This window comes from Triturus cristatus, chromosome 2_1 (genome assembly GCF_964204655.1).
Source record: "Triturus cristatus chromosome 2_1, aTriCri1.1, whole genome shotgun sequence".
Taxonomy (NCBI): domain Eukaryota; kingdom Metazoa; phylum Chordata; class Amphibia; order Caudata; family Salamandridae; genus Triturus; species Triturus cristatus.
In genome coordinates this window covers 832,434,167-832,457,502 of record NC_140581.1, presented here as the reverse complement: position 1 = coordinate 832,457,502, position 23,336 = coordinate 832,434,167, and the positions used below count along the sequence as shown (strand labels likewise).

At 43.9% G+C, this 23,336-nt stretch overlaps 1 protein-coding gene across 2 annotated transcripts in view; it reads left to right on the top strand.

Moving 5' to 3' along the window:
• AOPEP (aminopeptidase O (putative)) overlaps positions 1–23,336 on the top strand; it is a 1,648,611-nt gene that overhangs the window by 911,447 nt on the left and 713,828 nt on the right. For both annotated transcript variants that reach the window (XM_085632907.1, XM_085632906.1), the window contains one exon: positions 5,384–5,427. In XM_085632907.1, the coding sequence (XP_085489033.1) occupies positions 5,384–5,427 (44 nt within the window). The remainder of the gene's footprint in view (positions 1–5,383; positions 5,428–23,336) is intronic.

Genomic DNA, 23,336 nt, shown 5'->3' with positions numbered 1-23,336 from the left:
GGCTGAATTCTGGTCTGACACTCTGTGGGACTGGTACCATATATAGATAACATGCAGAGCACAGGGCTGGCCACCTCTGGTGCAGGAAACCAGGGATCGAGCCTTGAGGTCGCATCCATATCCTGAATGTGTAACGCAACCGGTGCTCATGTAAAGCGCTCCAATACCTTTGGGTCGATTTAGCGCTATATAAATCTGCCTTAAAAAAAAAAAAAGCCACGGCTGCTCACTAGGACTGTATGCGCAGCGAATCAGCTTGGCGGTTGGTGCCCAGTTTACCTGTGCACGTGCCTGTCAGAGCGCACGTGTACTAGGAGGGCTGACTGCGCAAGAGCTACCCTCCCTAGGGCTGCCAATGCACAGGGTTCTTTCTCTGTGTGTAGGACTGCCAACAGAGCGTTCTCAGAGGACATCTTTATTTGTAAGGCTGCCATTGCACAGGGCTTGAAGTGCACACGGCACCCACTCACAGGGCATCCTGTGTCGAAGATGCCTGTGTGCAGGGATGGACGTAAGCTCTTTATGCAGGGCATACATCTGTTAATGTGACAACCTTTCCTTAGTGCGTGTGTAAAACGGCGCGCACACACACTGCTGTTAACGTGCAGCCCTGTCAGTGCACGGGGCTATGTGCAGGCCCGGCCACTGCAGAGAGCTCTCTTGTACAAACATTGGGAAAAGAGGGCGTCACTGCAGGATGAGGAGGATGGCGCTTGGGTGGAATGCAGAGAGTGGAAAACAACAGCAGCCGACTAGGAATGAGGAGTATTTGAACTGAATGCGATGGTGAACAAAATTATGTTTTTTAGTTCAATTGTTACCCAACATGGTTGTTCTGCCCTCGGAAGCCTAAAGAGGAAATCAACATAGAGCCTCGTTAAACCAGCAGCGGGAAGAGCCAAGTTCTGGGCTGTTTACGGAAAGTCAGAGACAGGGTTGAAAGCAGAGGGCATGGAATTCCAGTCGTGTGCAGCCAAGTAGGAAAAGCCCTGGCGGAGCGTGGCGCGCTTGGCGGGGGCGGGGGAGCGCATTCCAGGCGGGGGAGCGGACCCTTTGAAGTGCGATGCCAAACGGATTGCATGGCGGCACGATGCGCGTGATTGTGCGCGTGCTGGCCATGCAATCCGCTTTTCGGAGCACTTTTGGGAGCCCCTTACAATAGTCTTGCTTTGCGGTCGCTTACGCGATAGCAAGGCGAGACCTAAAAAACTGTACGCCTGCAAGCAGGCTGCAAGTGGAAGGACACTGGCCGCAGACAGAAACTGTACTTGGTCCATGCTCTTGTGGAGGACCAGAAGACAGGAAGATAAAGTGGAAGGAGGAGGGCTGACCAACGCAAAGCAAGGAAATGAGAGCGACATGAATGCCAGTCATTGGTAAGTAAGGGGCTGGCTCTTGCCTGGTTTCTAACTTATTTGTTTACAAGAGATTTTGCAAGGACAGCACTTGCACTGCCCAGGTGGAACCTAAAAAAGAGAAAGAATTCACAGGAAATACCATAGTCCAAGTAAAGTATGGTCCCACCAGCACTTGCATTGAAGTGCACTTTATTTTAGGTGGATGTGCAAACTTGATCATGCAAAATTCCCTCATTCACTGTGCAAAAGAGACAATGGCTGAATCACGCTGCCCAATTGCTCCATTCTATATGCTGTGGTGGTTGGCAGTCAAATGTGTCTGAAAATGCAGCAGATCAATGTAGGAAGGGTACTGACCTAAAGCATCTCTCCATGTATGTATGTTTTTTATTTATGATTTTTGTTCCATAAGGCTGGACAGACAGCTAAAGCTGTGTCTAGGCCAGATCTACAAAAATGTTACTGAAAAGAAAAGATACGTTTGTCTACCCATAATATGTACGCAGGATTTTAGGGAACTCGAAGCATGTGGTAGAGGATTACCATATGACATGTCCGAACAACACAAGCTTTCTAGTCCTGGGTTTTGCTTTTCCAAGTGATTGTTATGAGGCACTTGAACGCCTCGTCAGGGGAAGCAAGCGCCATATATATAATTTAATGTCAATGATGGCACAATGGGTTCAGTTGAAATAAACCAAAATTGCAAGTTCCTAGAATGTAATGATTTGTGCTGAAAAACCTAGGATTGAAAATGAGCCGCCCCTCTCAACCAAGTCAGATGGATACCTTAAAGTAAGGAATTAAAAATATATTTATTTTTCAGAATCGTATATTAAAAATGTCAGCTATACGTCTAGAACCTGAAAGACAGTAGAGTAAAGTGTACATTTATTTCTTTAGTGTTTTATGGATTGTTGCTTTTCGGCCACTTCCGAGGACGCTCTGTGGATCCATTTGTTGTATGTTGCTGTCAAGAGCATGTTAAGCGCAGGTGTATGGGAGTGTCAGATGAGTTAAGTTGATTGGTTATATGGGGTGGGCAGTAATCATGGTTTGGGAGAAACTCGGCCGTGGTAGCTGTTCAAATGTGGCAATTTTGTGGTGGTATAGAGGTGGTCCCCCTGAAAAGGTTATATGACCAGTCTAAAAAGCACAATCTCAGCTACTTCCTTTAATGTTGAAGGTGAAGTTCAACCACAAGAAACTGGTTTAGGTAGCATAAGCTTAGCCTCTTTTACCTTCAGCGTCTTTCCACTTTGCTTCTCGTCTTCTGTTAACAAGTTGAGGTACCATGTCTTGATCTGTGGTTTCTTGCAGGTCGGTATTAAGTGCTAGAATTCGGGTTGTTGGACCCTTTCCCAGTTGGCCACAGGAGCATTTGGGGAAAATAGTCTTCATCTACCTGTTGATTTGCAGATGTCTTTGAAGAGATCTGGTGGTATAACACTACAATGCCTCAGTGGAGTAATTAATTGTAAATCTGAAACAGTCTTTTAAACAATTCTTTATTAGATTTCAAAGAAAAGTTTTTCAGAAACAGCAATTATAACGTATAATGAATATACCAGCTTTTTTCATGTTGGATTCATCAAAGCATACGAAACAACAGTTCAGGGCAAATAGGAGAGAATAGTAATATAAAAAGAAGGGGTGGAGTAGGAAAAGGCCTCCCTACCAATTTATGAAGTCAAGATGAAGCTATAAAAGGGAGAAATAAAACATGAAAATGAGTCTGAAAGGTTGGTGTGCATGAAAGGTTGAGGTGGTAGAAAGTGGGGCAGGGAAAGACTGTACCAATGCACAAATGCGGATACACAATGGAAGAATATTTTCAGCAAGAACCATTGGTAGGTTAGCAGCCAGTAATGCGACATGAGAGAATAAGCATGTTCCGCTGGCCTTAGATTCTAGAAATATATTATATTTGGCCGGAGACTCATGGACAACTAGTACGGCAAAAAGAGAGAAAAGGGGAATTAGGAGATTAAAACAGAGTGCACTTGTTAGTAACTGGAATTAGAATATGTGGTATTTAGAAAACTCTTAGGGAGCACATGCACATCAAAATAAGTCAACAAAACTGCTGCGCTTGTGTTTTAAGGTGTAGGTAGGCCATTAGCAATAGGGTGGAGGCCGAAAAGTGTCTTTCCTCACCAGTGATGACAGCTTTTCCCTTCAACATCAACATGGATCCATTAGCAGCCGCGGCCGCTGAAGGTAAGAACGGTGGGGCCAGGTGAGGGGGGATTTCGAGAGACGACCATGAAGGAAAATTAATTATTTATTTTATTTTCCCTCATGGTCATCTCTCGAAACCCCCCCTCATCTGGCCCCACCGCTCTTACCTGCAGTGGCCGCGGCTGTCCATTAGGCCCTCATAAAGGAAGAAAAGTTATACTCTCCTCACAAAAAACATTAAAAAATGAGGTAAATGTGGCATCTAGCATTTGTCTTTATTCCATGCCTATACTCATGATTAAAACCAAGTCCCAAATTTAGACCATTTTAATGTGAGCGACCGACATGTTTCATTGCCACACTACAACTTACTGGCAATTTCAGCCGGGATATCAGGACCAGCAATCACCCAATTGTACACCCAACCTGTATTAAAAAGAAGAGAAGAAGTGTACAGACAACAGAAAGTGAGACGAATACACAACATATCCCTTGTAGAGTAAAAATACCTAGCACACTTCAAATTTTCAAAAATTACACCTCCGGAGGGTATATGTAGTGTTTACCTTATGGCCCCTATGTGAGCGCCTACCAGCAGGCTATAGGAGGAAAGTATCTGGGAGCACAACTGAAAGGGAGGAACAACACGTGTGTTCAAAGTTCACATCTAGTCTATGTTTCAGTCACTGATAGCACTATGTTTTTCCGGTGTACTTCCTACGGAGCATATAGTGTCTGTTTCCCACAGCCATTAGTTGATATAGTGGCCGTGTACCGGTGCCGGCCCTCCTTGTAAAAACATGCAGTCCAGGCATAAATAATGTTAGCAGAGGATACAGAGTATGCCCGGCTGGGAAGAAGAGAAGAGGGGTTTTATGAAACAAGCAGCAGCACCTGTAATTCTTAGAATATTTCAGTTCGAATCACTGGTTGTCTCTTTTAGCTTTGTCAAAGGTTTCCAATTGTTGGTCTTTCACATGAGAATACTTCAAAGGCAAAGACTCAGATGGAGAATTTTTTTCTTTCAAAACATTATGCCAGGGAAGACATTTCTTCCCAGGCAGGTACTTTGTACAAAATTATGCTTTAAATGATGCATTTCTTATTTTATTTATCAAAAAGATACAGGCATTTCTTCATAGCAGTAAAATGCAAAGTGTGCAAGGTAGGTTGTGCGGCAGCGACTCACGAGCCAACGTTTCACCCAGGGCTTTGAGATTTTTGAAGGTCACATGGCCTAAACACAGACTTGCATGTATACAAACATAGCTAACAAGACACAGGTGTGTTGATTAAAGGATGAAACCGGGGACAGTCCATGAAGTTGCACTCAGTCATACAAAGTTCCCACAGATTTATAGCAAATTTGGCATAAATCCCTCGTACCAATAGCAGTTATTAGGATGTGAATGGATGTTATGACACCTTAATAGATGAAGTAGTAAATCGAATAAAACATGTATATACATAAACAATAAAGGCTACTAGTAGTTGTTCGGGTGCATATATATGGCGGAGTCAATCCACGTTCCAGTCATTAAATTGCTAATAATTTAATAAAACTCTAGGACGTTTATCCAAATTCATTGTAAGATCATTTTTTCCCCTGGACATTTATATGATGTTTAACAATTTTATATAAGTCTTAGGGCGCGTTCAATCAATAAAAACGAGCTCTAAAACTTAAAGATTTAGCATGAGAAGAGCAGTAATTAGATATTCGCCTGGGAGAGGGCGCCATGTTTATTTAGAGCATCCAGGCCATAAAAGCCCCATCCCAGTGGAAGCTGTGAATTTTTCCAAGGTGTGAGTATACTCATAGTAATGCATTTTTCAATTTGCAGGATTTCCTTCATATGCTGGTGGAGAATGGCCAGGAAAGCGATGGGTAAGTGGCAGCTTTTGGAAATGATACAAGAAAGTTGTAGGAAATGAAAAGCCTGACATCCTTTCATGGGTTGTAATCACCAGTACATCTGGTGTGTATTTTGCGCATAGGCCAGCCACAAGATCTGAGCTTGTTCGACAGGCAAGTAACGCTTTGTATACATCATATGGCTGGCTGGCACATCCTCTCCAGTAGAGGCTCTTCTAATAGTGTTTGTGAAATGCATCTGTTCCCTAAGCATGTATGTGTCACCATTCCGCTTTGAACATAAACTGCACATTGTTCACCATATTCTTGTAGCTTTAAAAGTGACAGGCAATCGGATATTGTAGCAGCAGGAAGGAAGCTGGAGGTAGGCAGTGAAGAGACCAAAGTCCATGCTTTCTACAACAGCTAATTCATTCTCAACATGTTTACTTTATCCATAGCTGTTCCCCTGAATGTTGGCTTTTTAGGTCTCGGCTGCGAAAGGCTGCGCTTGCGCAGTCTCGCTCCGAGATTTAATGAGTTGGAGTGACTTTGAGAAGAGGGGCTTGCACCCGCCCCTCTTCTATCCTGTTCTCCATTGGCTGGCCTCTTAAATGCTGGCCAGCCACTGGAGAAGAGGTCCAGTCACTCCGTTGAAGCCCCGTCTTTTTCGGATCGGGGGCGTGTTTTTTCGTTGCTTTTCGCAGGGCGTGTTTTTCTCTCCTCCAGCCAATGGCAAGAGGAGAGAAAAAGAAACACGCCCCCGAATCCGAAACCGAGGCTGCGTTTCTCCGAGGCAGTTCTTCTCTGCCTCGGAGAAAGGCGGTGGTGTCCCGGCGTTGCTCCCTCACCTTAAATTGATTGACGGGAGAGTTGTGTTAGATCTAAATCTTCAAACAGGTAAGCTGGTTTCTATAACTATGGTTTTATGCATTAACACTGTTTGAGCCCTCTCAAGAACTAGGCCTTCCACATTTTGCAGTAGAGTTGTATGGTTTAACTGGAAAAAAAAAAACACATCACAAGAATTCGCTTGGCATCGTCCGGTCAAGGGCGTCACTGCAGCCAGTTTAATGTGCACAGAAGCTCCTGCCTCAGACATTTCCAAAAGAGTAATGGCATACTGAGCAGCTCTGGTGTCGTTTGCCAAAATTAATGCTCTAAAGGCCGCCCCCGGGGCGCTCATGCCAGTGTTGTGCTCGCAGGGTTCGCATGCGCTCTGTGTTCTAGGGGACCGCCATACCGCTGGCGGTGGATTGAAGCTTGACACGTCCCAGCTCTTAACATTTTAACAATAGGTGGATACTTGAGGTCAGAATAACTGCTTCTTTCTCCTGTCGCTCTACGACTTCCTTTAGCCCCCCGGCTGCAGTATCAGGGCGGCCTGGCAAGTAAGGACACGGCCCTGCAGCCTGCCAGCCACCGACGAGCTGGCTACCCCTGCCCGACGTGCGATCAGACGCGGCGTTTCCGTCCCAGGCAGCTGCCAAACACGGAAGAGGAGCTGTAAAACCGGCACATTGCCTCCAAAGCCGAGCCCTGGGCACCGGCGGCCCCCCGCGCTCAGCAGCGATGTGTCCACCTCCATCCAGCCCAGTCCCAAGCCGGGGTCTCATTCAAACGCGACTGACGCCCTGAGGCACCTGCAGTGATGCATTAATCAGTTTGCCTTTGTTGAGCACCACTATACAACTCTCTCCCAAAACAACGCGACACAACTGCACGGCCCTCCCCCATCCTCGCTCCCTCCTGCACTACTAAGAGCACTGCAAATAGCCGGCACCTCTCGCATCGCAGCGCCACACGATCCCAACCCCCAAAATAAACGTCACGCCGCTGCACCGGGACATTCCTGCCGGACCGTCATCACTGGGGAAGATGAGCAAGGGGGTGGTGTGTGAGGGAGCCAAACAGGGGAGGGCACTGCAGTCTGGAGTTAAAAGGCAAAAAATGAAAGGGTTCGGAGCTTTAAAGCAGATTTAAGCATAAGCTGGAGTTCTGCACAACTGATGACTATTAACAAAAAAAACGCCTCCCAAGCATTTCGTGTTGCAACCTGCACGCTTGTAAATCAAGTCCTTTGTGAGACTCGCTGGAACAGAGCGCCCCGGGGCTCTGCAGAATACCAGCCGCAGAGGTAGGGGCGGCTGCTGCTGCTTCTCTGGAGGTGGGGTGGTAATGAGACAGGGCATTTACAGGGGGGCCCCTCTTCTTCCAAAAGCCCATGCCGCCACCAAGCCGCACTCGGGGGGAATTCCCCCCCACCGCCCCCCAGCAGAGACCATCCCCAGCCCCCAGACGGCTTCGGCAGAGACCACCCAAGACCCACCTGAAGGCAGCCAGAGAGCCTTCCCACCCGAGGCTGGAGGAGATATTCCAATAAAAACTTTTGCGCTGGCATTGTTTTTCACTTATGTTGACCCATCGTCCTAAAAACTCTTCGAATGATTCCCAGGCAAACGCGTGTATATACATACTTTACTGCCCCGTTTCTGATTACTATGGGGTAATCAGGCTGTGTCCGGTGGGCTGTGCTAAGAGATCAACTCTCAGCCCCTCCCTTCTCCTGGACTCTTCCTTCCCCCCCCCCCCCCCGCACCCTACGCTCCTGCCTGGGTTAAGTGAGACCCTCGGGGTCCCGGCGTCAATTTATTTTGGAGGATGCCCAGGTGAGTCAGCAACTAAATTCCTGATCTTTATCAGCAACAATTTAGTTTGTGTTTAGAGCTCCGTAACGGAGCCAATAATAATTATTTAAATAATGCTGTATTAGAAATCGTAGCTGTCTTTCATTGAAGTGTGTGTGTGTGGGTGGCTGTGTGTGGGTGGCTGTGTGTGTGTGGCTGGCTCTGTGTGTGTGTGTGTGTGTGTGTGTGTGTGTGGCTGGCTCTGTGTGTGTGTGGGAGGCTCTGTGTGTGGGAGGCTCTGTGTGTGTGTGTGGGAGGCTCTGTGTGTGTGTCTGGCTCTGTGTGTCTGTGGCTCTGTGGGTGGCTTTTTTTGTAGGTGGCTATATGCGTGGTGGCTCTGTCTGTGTGTGGGTAACTGTGTGTGTGTAGGTGGCTCTGTGGGTGGCTCTATTTGTGTGTGGGTTGCTCTATGTGAGTGACTCTGTGTGGGTGGCTCTGTGTGTGTGTGGGTGGCTTTGTGTGTGTGGCTCTGTGTGTGGGTGCAAATGCAATAGGTCTCGCATTTGAGAGGGATTAAGCTGTTGACATTGTAAATGACAATGCCGTTTCTTTAAATGTTTGAAAAACAAAAACAAAAATAATGTCATGAGCAATGCCAATAGCTCTAACTTTAACAATGCCGAGACCATTGCATTGTAAATGCTTGTTGACATATCTCGATGGACTCCTAATTAGCAGGGGGGTCTCTCTAACCACAGATCAGGGACATCATTGGTGTGCCGTGACAATGGGAAGGACCTCCGTTGATGTGACGTCCTTGTAGTCTCAAGGGGGTAACCCCCTCCCCCGCACAAAGATGGAAATATTGATTACCAACATTATTCGTAGTATTGTCTGCGTTAGTCTTTGCAAGATTAAAATAAGAGTGCTAAGGTAGAAGGTTGTACAAACATTACTGGTGCAGCCGTCATTAGGGTTACCTGTCACTGGTTCCAAAAACTGACTTTTTTTGTAAGAATGGCATTTGCAAGATGGACGTTGAGTGTTGCCTTAGAAGACAAAGTTATCCCCTACTTCTTCCTGTTCTGTCTTTGTTGAAAGTCTGCTTGGATGACATTTCCACATAATTTCCAATCAGAGGAACTCCTTAGAAATTGACCTCAGCCCCTGCAAATAGGCAGTGGCCCCTGCATTGCAAACACAAACTCCTCCTGGAGAGGGAAAGCTGTCCCCCATCAAGGTTACCTGGCAGTTTGAACTCTCAGGATGCACTGGCCACTAATTGGCTGAGAACCACTGCCAATTGCCTGGCGCTGTCCCACAGCAGACCGGTCATTTCATGGGCTTGGACCTGCTTAGACCCTTGTTGCTTAGTGCATCCTGACTGTGTCACTGGTATGCTGCCCTGTTTATGACACGGCCAGAATGCCCTCTTCAAGTACTGCATGTCTTTCTAGATGCTTCTCCTGAAGTTGTCCTGTGAGAGAGCCCCCAGCCAGCCCAGGAGATCAGCAGCCAGAATATCCCAGAACTCAGTTTGTCTCCTCACCATGAAACCAGGATCAGGTTGTTGAAGATCAAACGATCTAACCTCAATGACTGCCAGTTTTTTTGAACATCCGCTGGGCCCTTCCAGCCACTCACTGGAGCCAAAGAATGAATAAATGATTGAATGAGTGACACTTGTCAGGGTGCCCCTATGCTGGAAGCTAAACAAAAGGTAGGCTCTAAGAGAGTTTAAATACTACAGCATGCTGTTGAGTTATGATTTAGGTATTGTTTATGATCAACTATGTCACTGTCATCATCCCATCCTACATGTGTTAGAATGTATTACGTGGGGTAGAACGATGAGGGTGGAACAGTGAGGTTGGAGACTGGACAGCAGTCAGGGTGGACGCAGCTGTGGTTTTGCCTGTCCTGTGTGCCGATGCTATCGTCTTGAGTGTCAATAAACTTCTTCGAAGGAAACATGAATCTGTCATCTGTTATTGACATAAAACATGCGGGTGTGACATTGGTGACTGCCTCATGAGACCTCAAGAGCAGATCCCTCTGTACACTAAGGTTTGTTATTTTTATCAACTTTTTATCAATTCTATTCTGTATCTTCCCCTTTATTTAATTGTATGTAAAGTGCTGCTTTCGGCGTTTGTAAGAGAAAGATCTCGAAGAGAGCATTGCATACACAATAATAAGATGCATGTGTTATTTATATTATTGTTTAGTAATGTATATGTTATTATTTGTGTTTGATATTGTTATTTTCAATCTTGTTCTTATTATACTTCAAGTTAATCTTTTCTTAAGAAAACCTTCTGAGTAATAGTGGCAACATCTATATATAACTATGTATTAATCTATCATGTTGGTCGCCATAAAAATCTCTTTATGTACCAAAATACATTCAGTGCTCATTGAATTTAAATTGCATTTATATAACGCTTACTACTCCTGACGAGGCATGGAAGTGGTTTATGGCGAGTAGCATACTGCTCAGGAACAGAAAATGTGCGGTTAATCCATTGGTTATTGTGCTTAGTCTTTTGATCGCAAGGAAATCATTCCATGCATCGAGTCATGTTTGGATGTGGGACATTAATGAGTTGGTTGTGATCGTTAGCGGGGGCTATGTGAGAAGCGAATGGTTGATTGAAAGAATAGATATTGTTAGGTTGCAGGGATATGGTTTCAAAGAAAGAAAGATTAAGAGAGACAGACATGCTACTTAGAGTAGTTTATATACACAAGAGGCATGCAGGAGGTAGAAGGGAAGTAGAGGGCCATTCAAAGATACACAAAGGAGGGAAAATGTGAAAGTTTATGTCAAGGTCAATGTTTTGTGCACGGTTTTAGGCATGTAGCGTGTGGAGTTTCTCTCAGATAGCACGCAATCTGTGGTTGTAAACCTGTAGAAACAAACAACAAACCAACTGCTGCTAGACCCCACTACAGTTTCAAATCCTGCTCAAAAAGAATGTGGCATTGAGCAGTCTTTCTCCAGACACATTAACTGTCAAAGAGGTGGCAGATTCTTGCCTTGCCAAAAAAAGCAACGTCAAGCAGTGCGACATTTAAGCACATCCTAATGCTTGTAATTACTGTTTGACAGCAGCATTGAGAAAGTTAAGGTCTAAAATTGTTTGAGCTGTGTCATGTTATTTCTAGCTCTTGTGCACACCACCCACTCAATGCAATTTAGTCAAAGCTTTCAAACCCAGAAAAGACTGTGTGTGTACCTACCAAAGCAGTACATTCAGTGCTATAGATTATTGTTAGAGTTTATGCAAATCATTTTACAGTATGCATAAACTACAAATATAAACATATTTCAAGTAAACACCCGCCAGCGTAATATATAACAAGGCAGTTGATAAACATGTCGCTGCAATAATCATTTCTAAATTTACTGCATGTTAAATTTACTGCATGTTATTAGTCCCTGTTCATTACCAGTTCGGAACGGTGTCAGTCGTTTCAGGCAAGAGATGTGCATTACCCCTCCTGAAGAGCTCCAGTATCCACCTTGCCTGAAAGTGTGTGCAAAAAGTGAAAACATTTGAGTGTTGGCACCCACCAACCAACGTTTCGCCCATCGTTGTGGGCTTTCTCAAGGTACATACCTGTTTGACATTTGGGCAGGCGAAATTAGGGGATCCAAAATTATGGAAAATCCAAAATTTTGGATTCTTGCTGAAACAAATTTACGTATCTGAAATTAAGGGGGTCACCTTTAAGGGACACCAGCTGCTTTTATATAAAGAAAATGTTCATTTGGAAGGATTGCAATCACAGGAATGGTGGTCTGCTGTTCCTCGCAGGCCTCTATCCCCGTCTTAACAGGCATTCACAGGGGGTTGCATAATGCATCTTGTCTTATTAACATTTGTGCGGCAAGAGATTTTGCGACTTCTGCAAATGTGCATATTGTGATGGGACTGATTAGTGCGTCCGTTACATCGCAAAATTAAACCATGTTGGCAAATTAGTCTTTGTGCAATTAGAGGCTGGAGCTTGAGAAAAAGTAGAGGGCATAAGGCCTTCTTTAGAGTTTGGCGCCCATGCTGCTCCATCAAAATGTGATGGCTATCCCGTCTTCCATATCACAAGTGCTATAGTCTTCAATACATTTCTATTACAGAGGAATAGACATCATCCCATTTATGAAAGAGTATCCCATCTGCCCAACTCTAAATAAGTCCTGTAGTTTGGCTGGAGGGGCCAAGGAATGCCACACAACATATGATGTGTAGAAGCTGAGCTTTTCCTGTGGAGTAAACAGACAGGTAGTGCATTAGAAAGAGAAAATGATACAGATCAAGAACTGGACTGGATCAAGGAAAAAAAGAGAAATAGGATTAGAGAGGTCAAAATATATCTGTTTATTTGGGGAGGTTTGTAAAGCAATGCAAACCACCTAGTGATAACATCATAGCGTGTAACATTTGATACAAAGAAGAGGGGAAATTGATTACATTCTGGATAATTACAGACCGCAGACACAATGGTATTGCTAACTGATGTAATCCATTGACCATATATTCTAATGAAAAGGTGGTAAAGCCTTAGTGAAGATTCAACAGATTCTAAAGATTCAACAGGGTAGCAGCTGGCCTTATGTGGCTAACTCACAGACCCAATTTCAAGTGGAAGAAAGGATGCTAGCTTATGGGAGGCTAACCATATAAAAGTTTGGATACACAAGTTTTTAGGAACCTCCTTAATTTGAAAAAGTGTGATTCCGTTCTTCACAGTGACTTTTAGTGAATTCTCCAGAGAAAAGCTTTGCACATGGAAAAGACCTTTCTCCTAATGATTAGGCCTGGGCGGTGAACTTCGCTCTGTTCGTGGTGTTTGAAGAGTTTTCTACACTCTGCACTCCGCGAAGCTCGCGGAGTTCAGAAAACTCCGCTCCGCGATGTGCAGCGGAGTTTTTTCCTCGCTCGCGATCGCAAACAGTAAGTTTCGGAACAGGAAGTTCGCGAGCTGCCGCTCGGGAAGAATTTCTACCCGAGCGGCAGGAATACCAGCACAAACTGCAGTTCGCACTGCACTCCGCCACTCGCGGAACTTCACTGAGTTTTTTTGTAACTTCGCGGAGTTCAGCAAAGCAAACCTCCACGAACTACGTCCAGGCCTAGTAATGATTAGGCTTGACAGACACTTATTGGATGGTTTTAGGAATCTGGGATGGGGATGAGGGACCGTCATCTAACTCATGCAGTTTGGTACTTGGTCATGTAAGGCTTTATGTACCAGATGGATGGATTTGAAATGTGCTCTTAACTTTACAGGACGCTACTGAAGAGACTTCTTACCAGGTGTGCTTGGACGCCACACAGGAGCTGAGCAGTAAGGTTCTGCACTCCTTGGAATGTGGATATTCATTTGTTGGTGGGTCCTGGGTAGAGGCTGTTACACTAATCAAGGCTGGTGATTACCGTAGTGAATATGTAAACACTTTTCTGAGAGAACTGCAGGAGTGGAAGTACACTCCTTATGAAAAGTGGTGGAAACACATTTTAAGACAGTATTTATGTGGGGTTTAAGAGATAGCAGGCTATTAAGTAGCACACAGGCTTTTAACACTTGGAAAGGGGGGCAAACCCAAGGAGTCAAGCCAGAGTTCACAGGTCTAAAAAGGAGGATCTCCATTTGTTTGCCCTTCAGGCATGAACAGTTTCTCTTCATTATGTTTTTGATATATGATAGCCGATATGACAGAATGTTGCCAGGGTTATCTCCAGGTTGAGATAAAGATGAGAGTCATCCCTGTGCATACGTTAATCAATATTGTGTGAGTCCAGAATGTTTTGAAGCAGAGCAATATAAATGTTGGAAAGGGTAGATGACCGTGCTGAGATTTGAGATACGCTGCCTGTGATATTAGGAGTTTTTGGGGGAAGCGGGTCAACTAGTCTAACCAGTAGTACCAGAAGTACTGTTGAAACCTTCAGAATGTGCCAGGACTTGAGGAGCACTGAGTGGTTTATGATGCAAAATACAGCAAAGAGGTCTGAAAAAACAAAGCTCAGGGTATGCTCTGCTTCTGCTTATTGAGAGGTTCTTCTCTGATATTGACAAGGATGGACTCTTTGTCCATGTGGGGTCTGAAACCTGGTTTTGAGTGGCTTAGAATGCCATTTGAGTTCAAGTATGTGGAAGGTTGTTGAGTGACAACCATTTCTAGTACCTTTGCAACACAGGTAAAGCCTGAGTTAGACAATAGTTGGAGAAGGCACTAGGATCGATTGAAGGTTCCTTTAGGCTCAAGATGATTATAGCATGTTTGAGGGCTTTAACAGGTTGAGCCACAAGAGTGGGAGGTGCTAATCAGCTGTGTGGGGAGAGGCAACAATCCATTGCTCCTCATCTTGGCTACTTTACCATTACAAATATGCCATGACAGTGATGATGTTTTTAACATCTTCAGAATTGCCTTTATATCATACTCAGTGATTAGTATGAACTGAATAAGTTGGATAGAACAAGATGGATCTGGAGGTTGAGAGGCATCACACCATTGATCTGTTGAAGAGGTTTTTTCTCTTAATGCAGCAATTTTGTTAGTGAGGAAGGAGAGGTAATACTCAAAAGGTTTTTTTGGGAGCAGTAGGAGGCTTGACTTTTGGCTAGAGAATACCATGTTCTTGTAAACTGTAATAGGTATTTGGTCGAGTTATCTGCCTCTGAAATTGTAAGGATTCTGTTTTGGCTCTGATACAATCTGATTTATTTCCTCTTGAGGGCATTCTTCAAGGAATATGGTCATATAGTACATTTGTTTTAGTCGAATTTCTTTACAACCCTCTGCCTTAGATTTTCAACTAGCATAGGTTATCCATGAAGTCTATATTTCTCTTCGTGGGATTTGGTTTGCTGATGGAATGGGGACACATTTTCTAGTACAGTGGTTCTTAACCTGTGGTCCCAGAATCACTGGGGGTCTGCAAAGCATACTCAGGGAGTCCGCAGCTTGATTTGCAAAATTAAATAATGATAACATTAGTACATTAAAATCAATAAAGTATATTAAATAAAGAAGCAAAATAAAAAATGTGAACACTTTTTCTATATTTCTGAATTAAACAAAATATTTCAATATTTGAGTATTTGTTAAGTGTGTACTTGTTTCTGTATTTGTGTGTATTGTTTTGAGGTTCAAATCATTGAAATTGTTTCGGCTGGAGGTCCTCAGCTTACCAATAAAGCCTCAATGGGTGTCCCCAGATTCCAGTAATGATTCAGTGGGGGTCCACAGAAGACAAAAGGTTAAGAACCGCTGTTGTTGTACATAAGATATTTTCATTTCAAGGCATGGTAGGATTTCCTCAGGTGTCTTCAAAGGGAGAATACTTGATTCAAGAAGGAGCTTTGCGAATTCCGCAGAGAAACATTTGTTCATGTTTTTCCAGGAAATCAATGTCTAAGAGGAATACTTAGGTTTTATGCAGAGCTCACATTGATTGGAGAAGTTAATTAGACTCTGGTCTGGCTAGCTTAGCTCTTGAGAACCTTAAATTTGGGGGGGGGGGAAGGGGGGGGGTTAGGATTTATGAAGAATACTACATTCAGGTAGTGTCCGCTTGAGTGAGTTGGGCTATTGACAGTTGGGAGAAGCGAGGAATGTCAATTTCTTCAATAATGTATTGGCTGTAAAGGTTTGGTGTATTGTACTCTCGGATATCCAGGACACCACATATGCATGATCAGTGAGAGATAGAACGTTTTTGTTGAGCCAGATCAAGTAGGTAGAAAGGGAAGGTGGTGGAGCATTTTTTAGGTGGGTGGATCTGCACAGATAAAGAATGTGGTCGGGGGAGGACTACCTTGTATTACAGATATGCAAAGGAGTAAAATGCGTGGTCATTTATTCTGTTTTATTCTATTCTGGCCATTTTTAGAGCGTATGGCTACCCATAAGGCTCCCCAGCGCTACAACAACCCTATTCCACCAATTGTATACGAACAGCTAGTATTTCAACGCCTTCCTGAACTCGGGATAATTTTCTGTCTTACGAATCTTAATAGGCAATGAATTCCAATGATAAGGGGCCTGGTAGACAAGGAATGGCCTCCACTTCTAACTGTCTTGATTTTTGGAATCACCATGCTACATGACGTAGCGGATCCCAGGTCCTCATATGATTATAAGGCTGCACCAAATGCCATATCAATTGAGGGCCTTTTTTATGGTATCCTTGGTGGGCTATGCAAAGAACCTTAAATGTAATCCTTTTTTGGGTAGTCAGTGCAATGAAGATAAAAGGCTGGAAACTGAGTGATGTTTTGGGATCTTCAACTGCAGCTGGGCGGCAGCATTCAGTACTACCTGTAATCTTTTTTTCAGTATATAGTGGACAACCAAGATAAAGGGAGTTTTACATAGTCAATGCATCAAATCAGTTATAGTTTTACTAAGGATGTTGTAATCAGAAAGAAGGAATTTATATCAGACATGGCAGAGATAATAACCCATGTTTCTGTTCTGGCTGTTAGGTGGTAGGCTGATTTGAAATAAGATAATGGATGTTTCCAAAAATATTTTATTTAGTTTTCACAGAACTATAAACTAGTGCCACTGTTTTCTTTATAAGACAATTGTTTGACTGTGGCATTTCCTGAATAGAGCATAACAGCCCCTTCTCTGACCCCTTTCTTTCCAGGCGACTCACCAAAGCACATTTATATTCAATGCTTGAAGGAGGGCTCTTGGAATTATACAACTTGTTTAGAAAGAGTTGAAGATCACAAATGTCCTCTTCTTTTTACTAATTATTCATGTGAACTTAATTATCTTGGACATGACAGGGTAGGAGAGTCCTCATTAGGATAGATCATTAGTGGTTTCCATGTTTTTTCAAATGTCCTCCCCTCAAACTGTAAATCCCACATTAATCTTTCCATTAATAACAAAAACCACAACCTTCCCACCCACTTCCATTTAAAGACGATCAAGTGTATTGCAACTATGTTCATTATAAATTGACAGTCGGTTTTCAACAGACCCCAATTTCTATTGGTTTTAGACTAAGTATTATCACTGCCTGGTCTGGAGGAAGAGGAAGGATGCAATAACTTCCAGAAAGTTTGTATAACAGGACAAGTTCCTCTGACATGCATTTCACCAACATTCCCCTCTTGAGTTATTATGCATCTGATTTGCTTTATTTGGAGTTATCTGCCAATAGAAAATGAGTTTATGCATTGTTTCGTTGTTCTGATCACTCTGCCATAGATTCGGTATATTGTCTGATAATTTCTGCCACCTAAGTGTTGATTATTTTTTCCTAGGATTTGATTCCATCTCCTTATATACGGCCAAACCTTCTATGCACCTTTGTTCCTCAATACAGCGTAAATACTAGAGATCAGACCTTTCCTGGTTCTGAATGAAGTGAAGAGTTTTGCAAATGGCATGAACTCTCTACTGCCCCCAGTGCCATAGCTAATATTAGTGGAGTCTTAGCGATTTATTAAATTGGAATTATCTTTTACAAGTTTAAAGGCTTTACCCAATCTTTGTAAAAGAATTCACTCCGCAGTCTGCACTCCCGCTAACTCCATTTTTTAAATCGATCCCAGTTGAGTGCAGTAGTGAAATTTGGATTTAGAAACAGTAGCTTGAAGGGAGCTGGGAAAGTTGCAGGTTTTTTATCCCTTGATACAGTGTCCTATGTCTCCAAGGGTGGTCACAAGACCTATGACACATATCCTACAGTAGGTCACCATCGCTTAGAGAGCCATATTACATCCTATGGAGCCCACCCCTACACTGCTGCTTCCGTATGTTCTTCACTGTTTCCTGCAGTTAACTCTTAAAAGCTGTACAGAGTTGAGCTGCTTGGTGGTATTTTGTAGAAAGCCCAACGCACCAACTCTTCTCCCCGCCGATAGGACTGATTTTGTAATTTTTGGTTTAATGCCTACCCAAAATAAAAGTATAAATAGCCATTTGTAGCGCTGCAAGGTCTTTCTGAGGAATCATAACTGGGATCGCTTGGAACAAGTAAGAAAGTGGAGGCACACATTCATTTTCAGTGTGGCTACTCTAACGAGCCATGATATAAAAAGGATGTGGGTGGCATCTATGTAAATAAAATAAAAAATCTACAAGGAGTCTATGGAAGTTCACACTATTTAATTTTCTCAATGAGGGGGCAGTAAAGACGCCCAGATATTTACTTTTACATTTGGCTAAATATAATTGCGAGACCATAGTTATTTGGACTTATTTTCTTGATTCAAGCTTATACTCAACAATTCAAATTTTTCTCCCTTCACCTTGAACTCAAAAACTTTGCAGTAGTCCTTTAGAATTTCCAATTCAGCTGTGAGAGAGGATTTAGGGTTCCTCGCAGACAGTGACATATGAGCAAATAAATTAATTTTGAGTTGGTCCTGTCCAAAGGGCATACCCTCTATCTCCTCCTCTCCTCTTATCTTGGCTGCCAAGAGTTCCATTACAAGAGTGGTGAAAGAGGGCATCCCTATGCCATTACTCTACTCAGGTTAAACGCTTCAGATTGTGCCCCATTGATCCCTACCTTGGCTGTAGGTGCTGAATAGCCCTTACAAACGACTCCATCATCAGTCCTTGGCTTCTCATATCTAGGATGCATTAGAGGAGCTGCACATGTTTTTTTCCATATACAATGATAGTATAGCCATAAGTATCTTTCATATGTTGGATTTCTCAATCAGATATATAACTTGTGTTACAATGGCAAATATTTGTCTCTAGGGTATAAACCCTGCCTGATCAGGATGAATCAGGAAAATTAGAACATTGGAATGTTGAGTGCTCCATTGAAGACAATGGAGTGCTCTGGGCTTCTAATGGCTGGTAGAAGTCTGGAGCATCAACATTCCAATGTCTTCCTTTCAAAGCTGTTGCTGTAAACAAAGGCCTCACGGAGCCTGAGGGGATTTTGACTCCCTTGGGTTCCGTGAGGTCTTTGTTTTACTAATTAGAACTTTCGACCCTCTAGGGGCGAATGTTCTAATAGCCTCATAGCCCTCCGTAGCGTGCTGTACCGGCCATTAAAGGCCTTCTTCCTAGTTAACGGCCCTCGCCTTCGGCTCCGGCCTTTAACGCTAGGGAGGGAATTTAATGGTTGTATAGCCTGCTACGGTGGGATGTAAGGATGTATTATGTAAGGCACTAATCTGTTTGCCAAGATTTTAGAAAAAATCTTAGCATCTGTATTATCAGCGATATCGGACTATATGAGGCATAGTGGTCCAGAGAACGGCTGAGCTTGTGGATTAGAGTTATAGCAGCTTCCACCTTCACTGGAGTAATTATTCTGGTTTGGAGAAATGAGACAAAGGTTTTAACTAACCTTGAGATTAGCTCTTTGTGATTTCGTTTGTAAAAAATATTTGTTGCTTTGAATTTTATTAGGATATAGGGCCTGTTTTATTATTTGGCAGATGGCCCGTCCTTCCTTCAGGGGGACAGAGTATATTACTCCATCCCTACCGCCAAGTAGGTGGTAATTTATAACGCATTGGCATGAACTGCCGTCACAACAGAGAGCTGAGTCAACATAACACAACCCTGCATCAAACAATTTTCTTTTATTATTTTCAAAAAGAAAATCAAGAAACAGGATTTTCTTTTTTAGAATAAAAAATGTAATGCTCCCCAGTGGGAGCATTATTAGAATGTTACTGTCCCTCACTGCCAGGGTTTGCCTGACGGTGATGGACAGTGAAAAAATGTCTATATTTCTGTCCATCCTAATTGGGTGACAAATGCAAAAAGAACAATTTATCTAGGGAATGCTGAACAATGTGCAGAGATCTGGGTCTAAATCCAGTGGTTTTTTGCTCACCATGCCATGCCAGTTTGGACCCACCAATATGCAAATCAGTCTTTACCCAGGTCCCTATGGGAACAGTCCAGCCTGAACTGCCAGGCCAGGTCCTCCCTTGACCGGAAACAAGCATTCTGGGACTGGTTTTGGGGTATCGCCCCCTCATCAGCCAGGCTAGCTTGACTCCAGTGGCATGGCGAGCACAGGACCCACGTTTCGGCATACCCGTCCCACTTGGGGTGACAAATGTAAAAAGAACAATTGATGGACGAAATGCTGAACAATGTCAAACATTCACCCCCACTACAGAATTCTGGGCCTAAATCCATTGTTTGTTTGCTCCCCATGCCATTCCAGTTTGGACCCAGCCATATGCAAATCATTCTCCATCTTGCTCCACATGAAAACAATCCAGCCCGAACTACCAGGCCAGATCCTCCCTAGACTGGAAAAAAGCATCCTGGGACCGGTTTCGGGGTATCACCCCTCATCAGCCAGGCTAGCTTGACTCCAGTGGAACTGTGAGCATGGGGCCCACATCTGGGTATACCCGTCCCACTCGGGGTAACAAATGCAAAACAAGCATTTGCAATGCAATAGGTCTCGCCTTTGGGACCTTATAAGTGTTTAGCCATGCAGTACATTATCCATTATATTACATTAGCTCTTAAAGACATTAAAGTTTGTGGTAAATTATCACGACTGAGAGCACTCACAGACCACTACTCTCACAACCCTCAGACTATCAGTCTACTTAAATTTTGGAAAACTGTTTAAGCGTTGACTTCACTGTAATGTTAGTGCATTAGCCATATATTTTGAGTGGTGGTTTTGAGCTCGCCTGTTAATAGGGAAGCTTGCAAGTTATAAGAGGTTTAACCAACTGATTCTATCATGCTTTTTGATTTGAATATGCATGTATCTTTGAAGAACTGTTGGGGGTTGTCCGAAAACTAGCGTTCCAGAAGCAAAGTAAATTGTGTTTTTTCCCTGAAATTGGAAGTTAATAATTATTATTTTGGCTCGTTGTTGGAGTGTAGAAAGAAAGGCAGGTTGTGCTTTATAAACTAATTTATTGGCATGTCTGATCAGATATATTTTTATTGCACTTTTATTGGCAGGCATGATTTGGAAACTGGTGGGTTTAGTCATACTTTATAGAGAAGTACCCAAAGAAAAGCATTTTCACGGATTATGATCCTTTATGTGTTTTACCTAACGGTGTGTGCATCACGTTCATGTTTTGTCAAAAAATAGGTCAATTTGCTGCTTTTGTTTTGATCCAAAACAAAATAATTCAAAAATTAAAAGAATGTAACAAAAAATGTAAAACACAGAAAGGCTGTAAATTTTACATGTGTTGACTCTTAAGTAACACGCGGCAAAGGAATCTGCATATCTGCTGCCACGCCAGTGCTACTGAACAATAATGAAAACACACGGAAAATAAACCATGCTACGGTTTTTCGGGAAAGTAATACAAAAACAGCAGGAATCTAAAGCACTAAAAAAGGAACACAGCTTTTTCCCACTTACCACTGAAGAATTCTGATTTTACTTTGAAAATCTTTAGTTCAGAAATAGTTGGTACAGCTGCAGGCAACTTTCTTATTCTGTGCACTTTAACAAACCTCCACTGTACTTTAAAAACACATGCACTGCACTCTCACCATATACCATAGCCCCTCCGGTCTTGTGCAAGAAGTGAAAGCAATAGTTTATGAAGAGCCAAATGGTGAGAATGCTCTTGCTGACTAAAGAAAAGCTACACAGGATCGCAGCTCTTTGTAGCCCGGTGCCTCCCCAAACGCAAACCCTGCAGCGCCTCAGCTACAGCACGACGCACGGGAAATGCAACACATTGGGGGCCAAAAATGACTTTGGGGCCATTGGGGAGTAGTTTTCGGGCCATTGCTGTTGCCATGGGGCTGGAAAAACAGTGCACAGGAACTGTAACACCTACTACAAGTCAGTTAAACCAGTTGGGCGAGTCACGCAAAAGAAAACAAAGGCGCCTGGGCCCCATTTATGAAAACTGAATTGTGGTGTGCCGGGCTGCTTAAAAAAGCATACAATATTTAAAAGAAGAGTTTGGCGAGCCGTGAATAAGAGAAGAAAGGCGCATGGCTGCCATTGTTAAATATGAAGCGGTACAAAAGGGGGTGGTGATGGACGGAGCATCAGAACAAATCAAACACTCACAGCCAGTCAACAGATCTGGGTTTAATCCATCACCGTTCTTTAGCCCACTCTGCCACCCCAGTTCAGACATGACCATATGCAAATCAGTCTGACTCTGTGCCTCATGGGAACAGTCCAGCCCGAACTGCCAAGCCATGCCTTCCCTGGACCGGAAACGAGCTTCCTAGAACCGGTTTCTGGCATTTCAGCCGTCTTCAGCCAGGCTTGCTTGAATCCAGTGGCAAAGTGAGCAAGGGACTGAACGTCTGAGCATACCCTGCCAACTTATGGCGAACAAAGCGGTACAAAAGGGGGTGGTGATGGACGGAGCATCAGAACAAATCAAACACTCACACCCAGTCAACAGATCTGGGTTTAATCCATCACCTTTCTTTAGCCCACTCTGCCACCCCAGTTCAGACATGACCATATGCAAATCAGTCTGACTCTGTGCCTCATGGGAACAGTCCAGCCCGAACTGCCAAGCCATGCCTTCCCTGGACCGGAAACGAGCTTCCTAGGACCGGTTTCTGACATTTCAGCCGTCTTCAGCCAGGCTTGCTTGAATCCAGTGGCAAAGTGAGCAAGGGACTAAACGTCTGAGCATACCCTGCCAACTTATGGCGAGCAAAGCGGTACAAAAGGGGGTGGTGATGGACGGAGCATCAGAACAAATCAAACACTCACACCCAGTCAACAGATCTGGGTTTAATCCATCACCGTTCTTTAGCCCACTCTGCCACCCCAGTTCAGACATGACCATATGCAAATCAGTCTGACTCTGTGCCTCATGGGAACAGTCCAGCCCGAACTGCCAAGCCATGCCTTCCCTGGACCGGAAACGAGCTTCCTAGGACCGGTTTCTGGCATTTCAGCCGTCTTCAGCCAGGCTTGCTTGAATCCAGTGGCAAAGTGAGCAAGGGACTCAACGTCTGAGCATACCCTGCCAACTTATGGCGAACAAAGCGGTACAAAAGGGGGTGGTGATGAACGGAGCATCAGAACAAATCAAACACTCACACCCAGTCAACAGATCTGGGTTTAATCCATCAACGTTCTTTAGCCCACTCTGCCACCCCAGTTCAGACATGACCATATGCAAATCAGTCTGACTCTGTGCCTCATGGGAACAGTCCAGCCCGAACTGCCAAGCCATGCCTTCCCTGGACCGGAAACGAGCTTCCTAGGACCGGTTTCTGGCATTTCAGCCGTCTTCAGCCAGGCTTGCTTGAATCCAGTGGCAAAGTGAGCAAGGGACTCAACGTCTGAGCATACCCTGCCAACTTATGGCGAACAAAGCGGTACAAAAGGG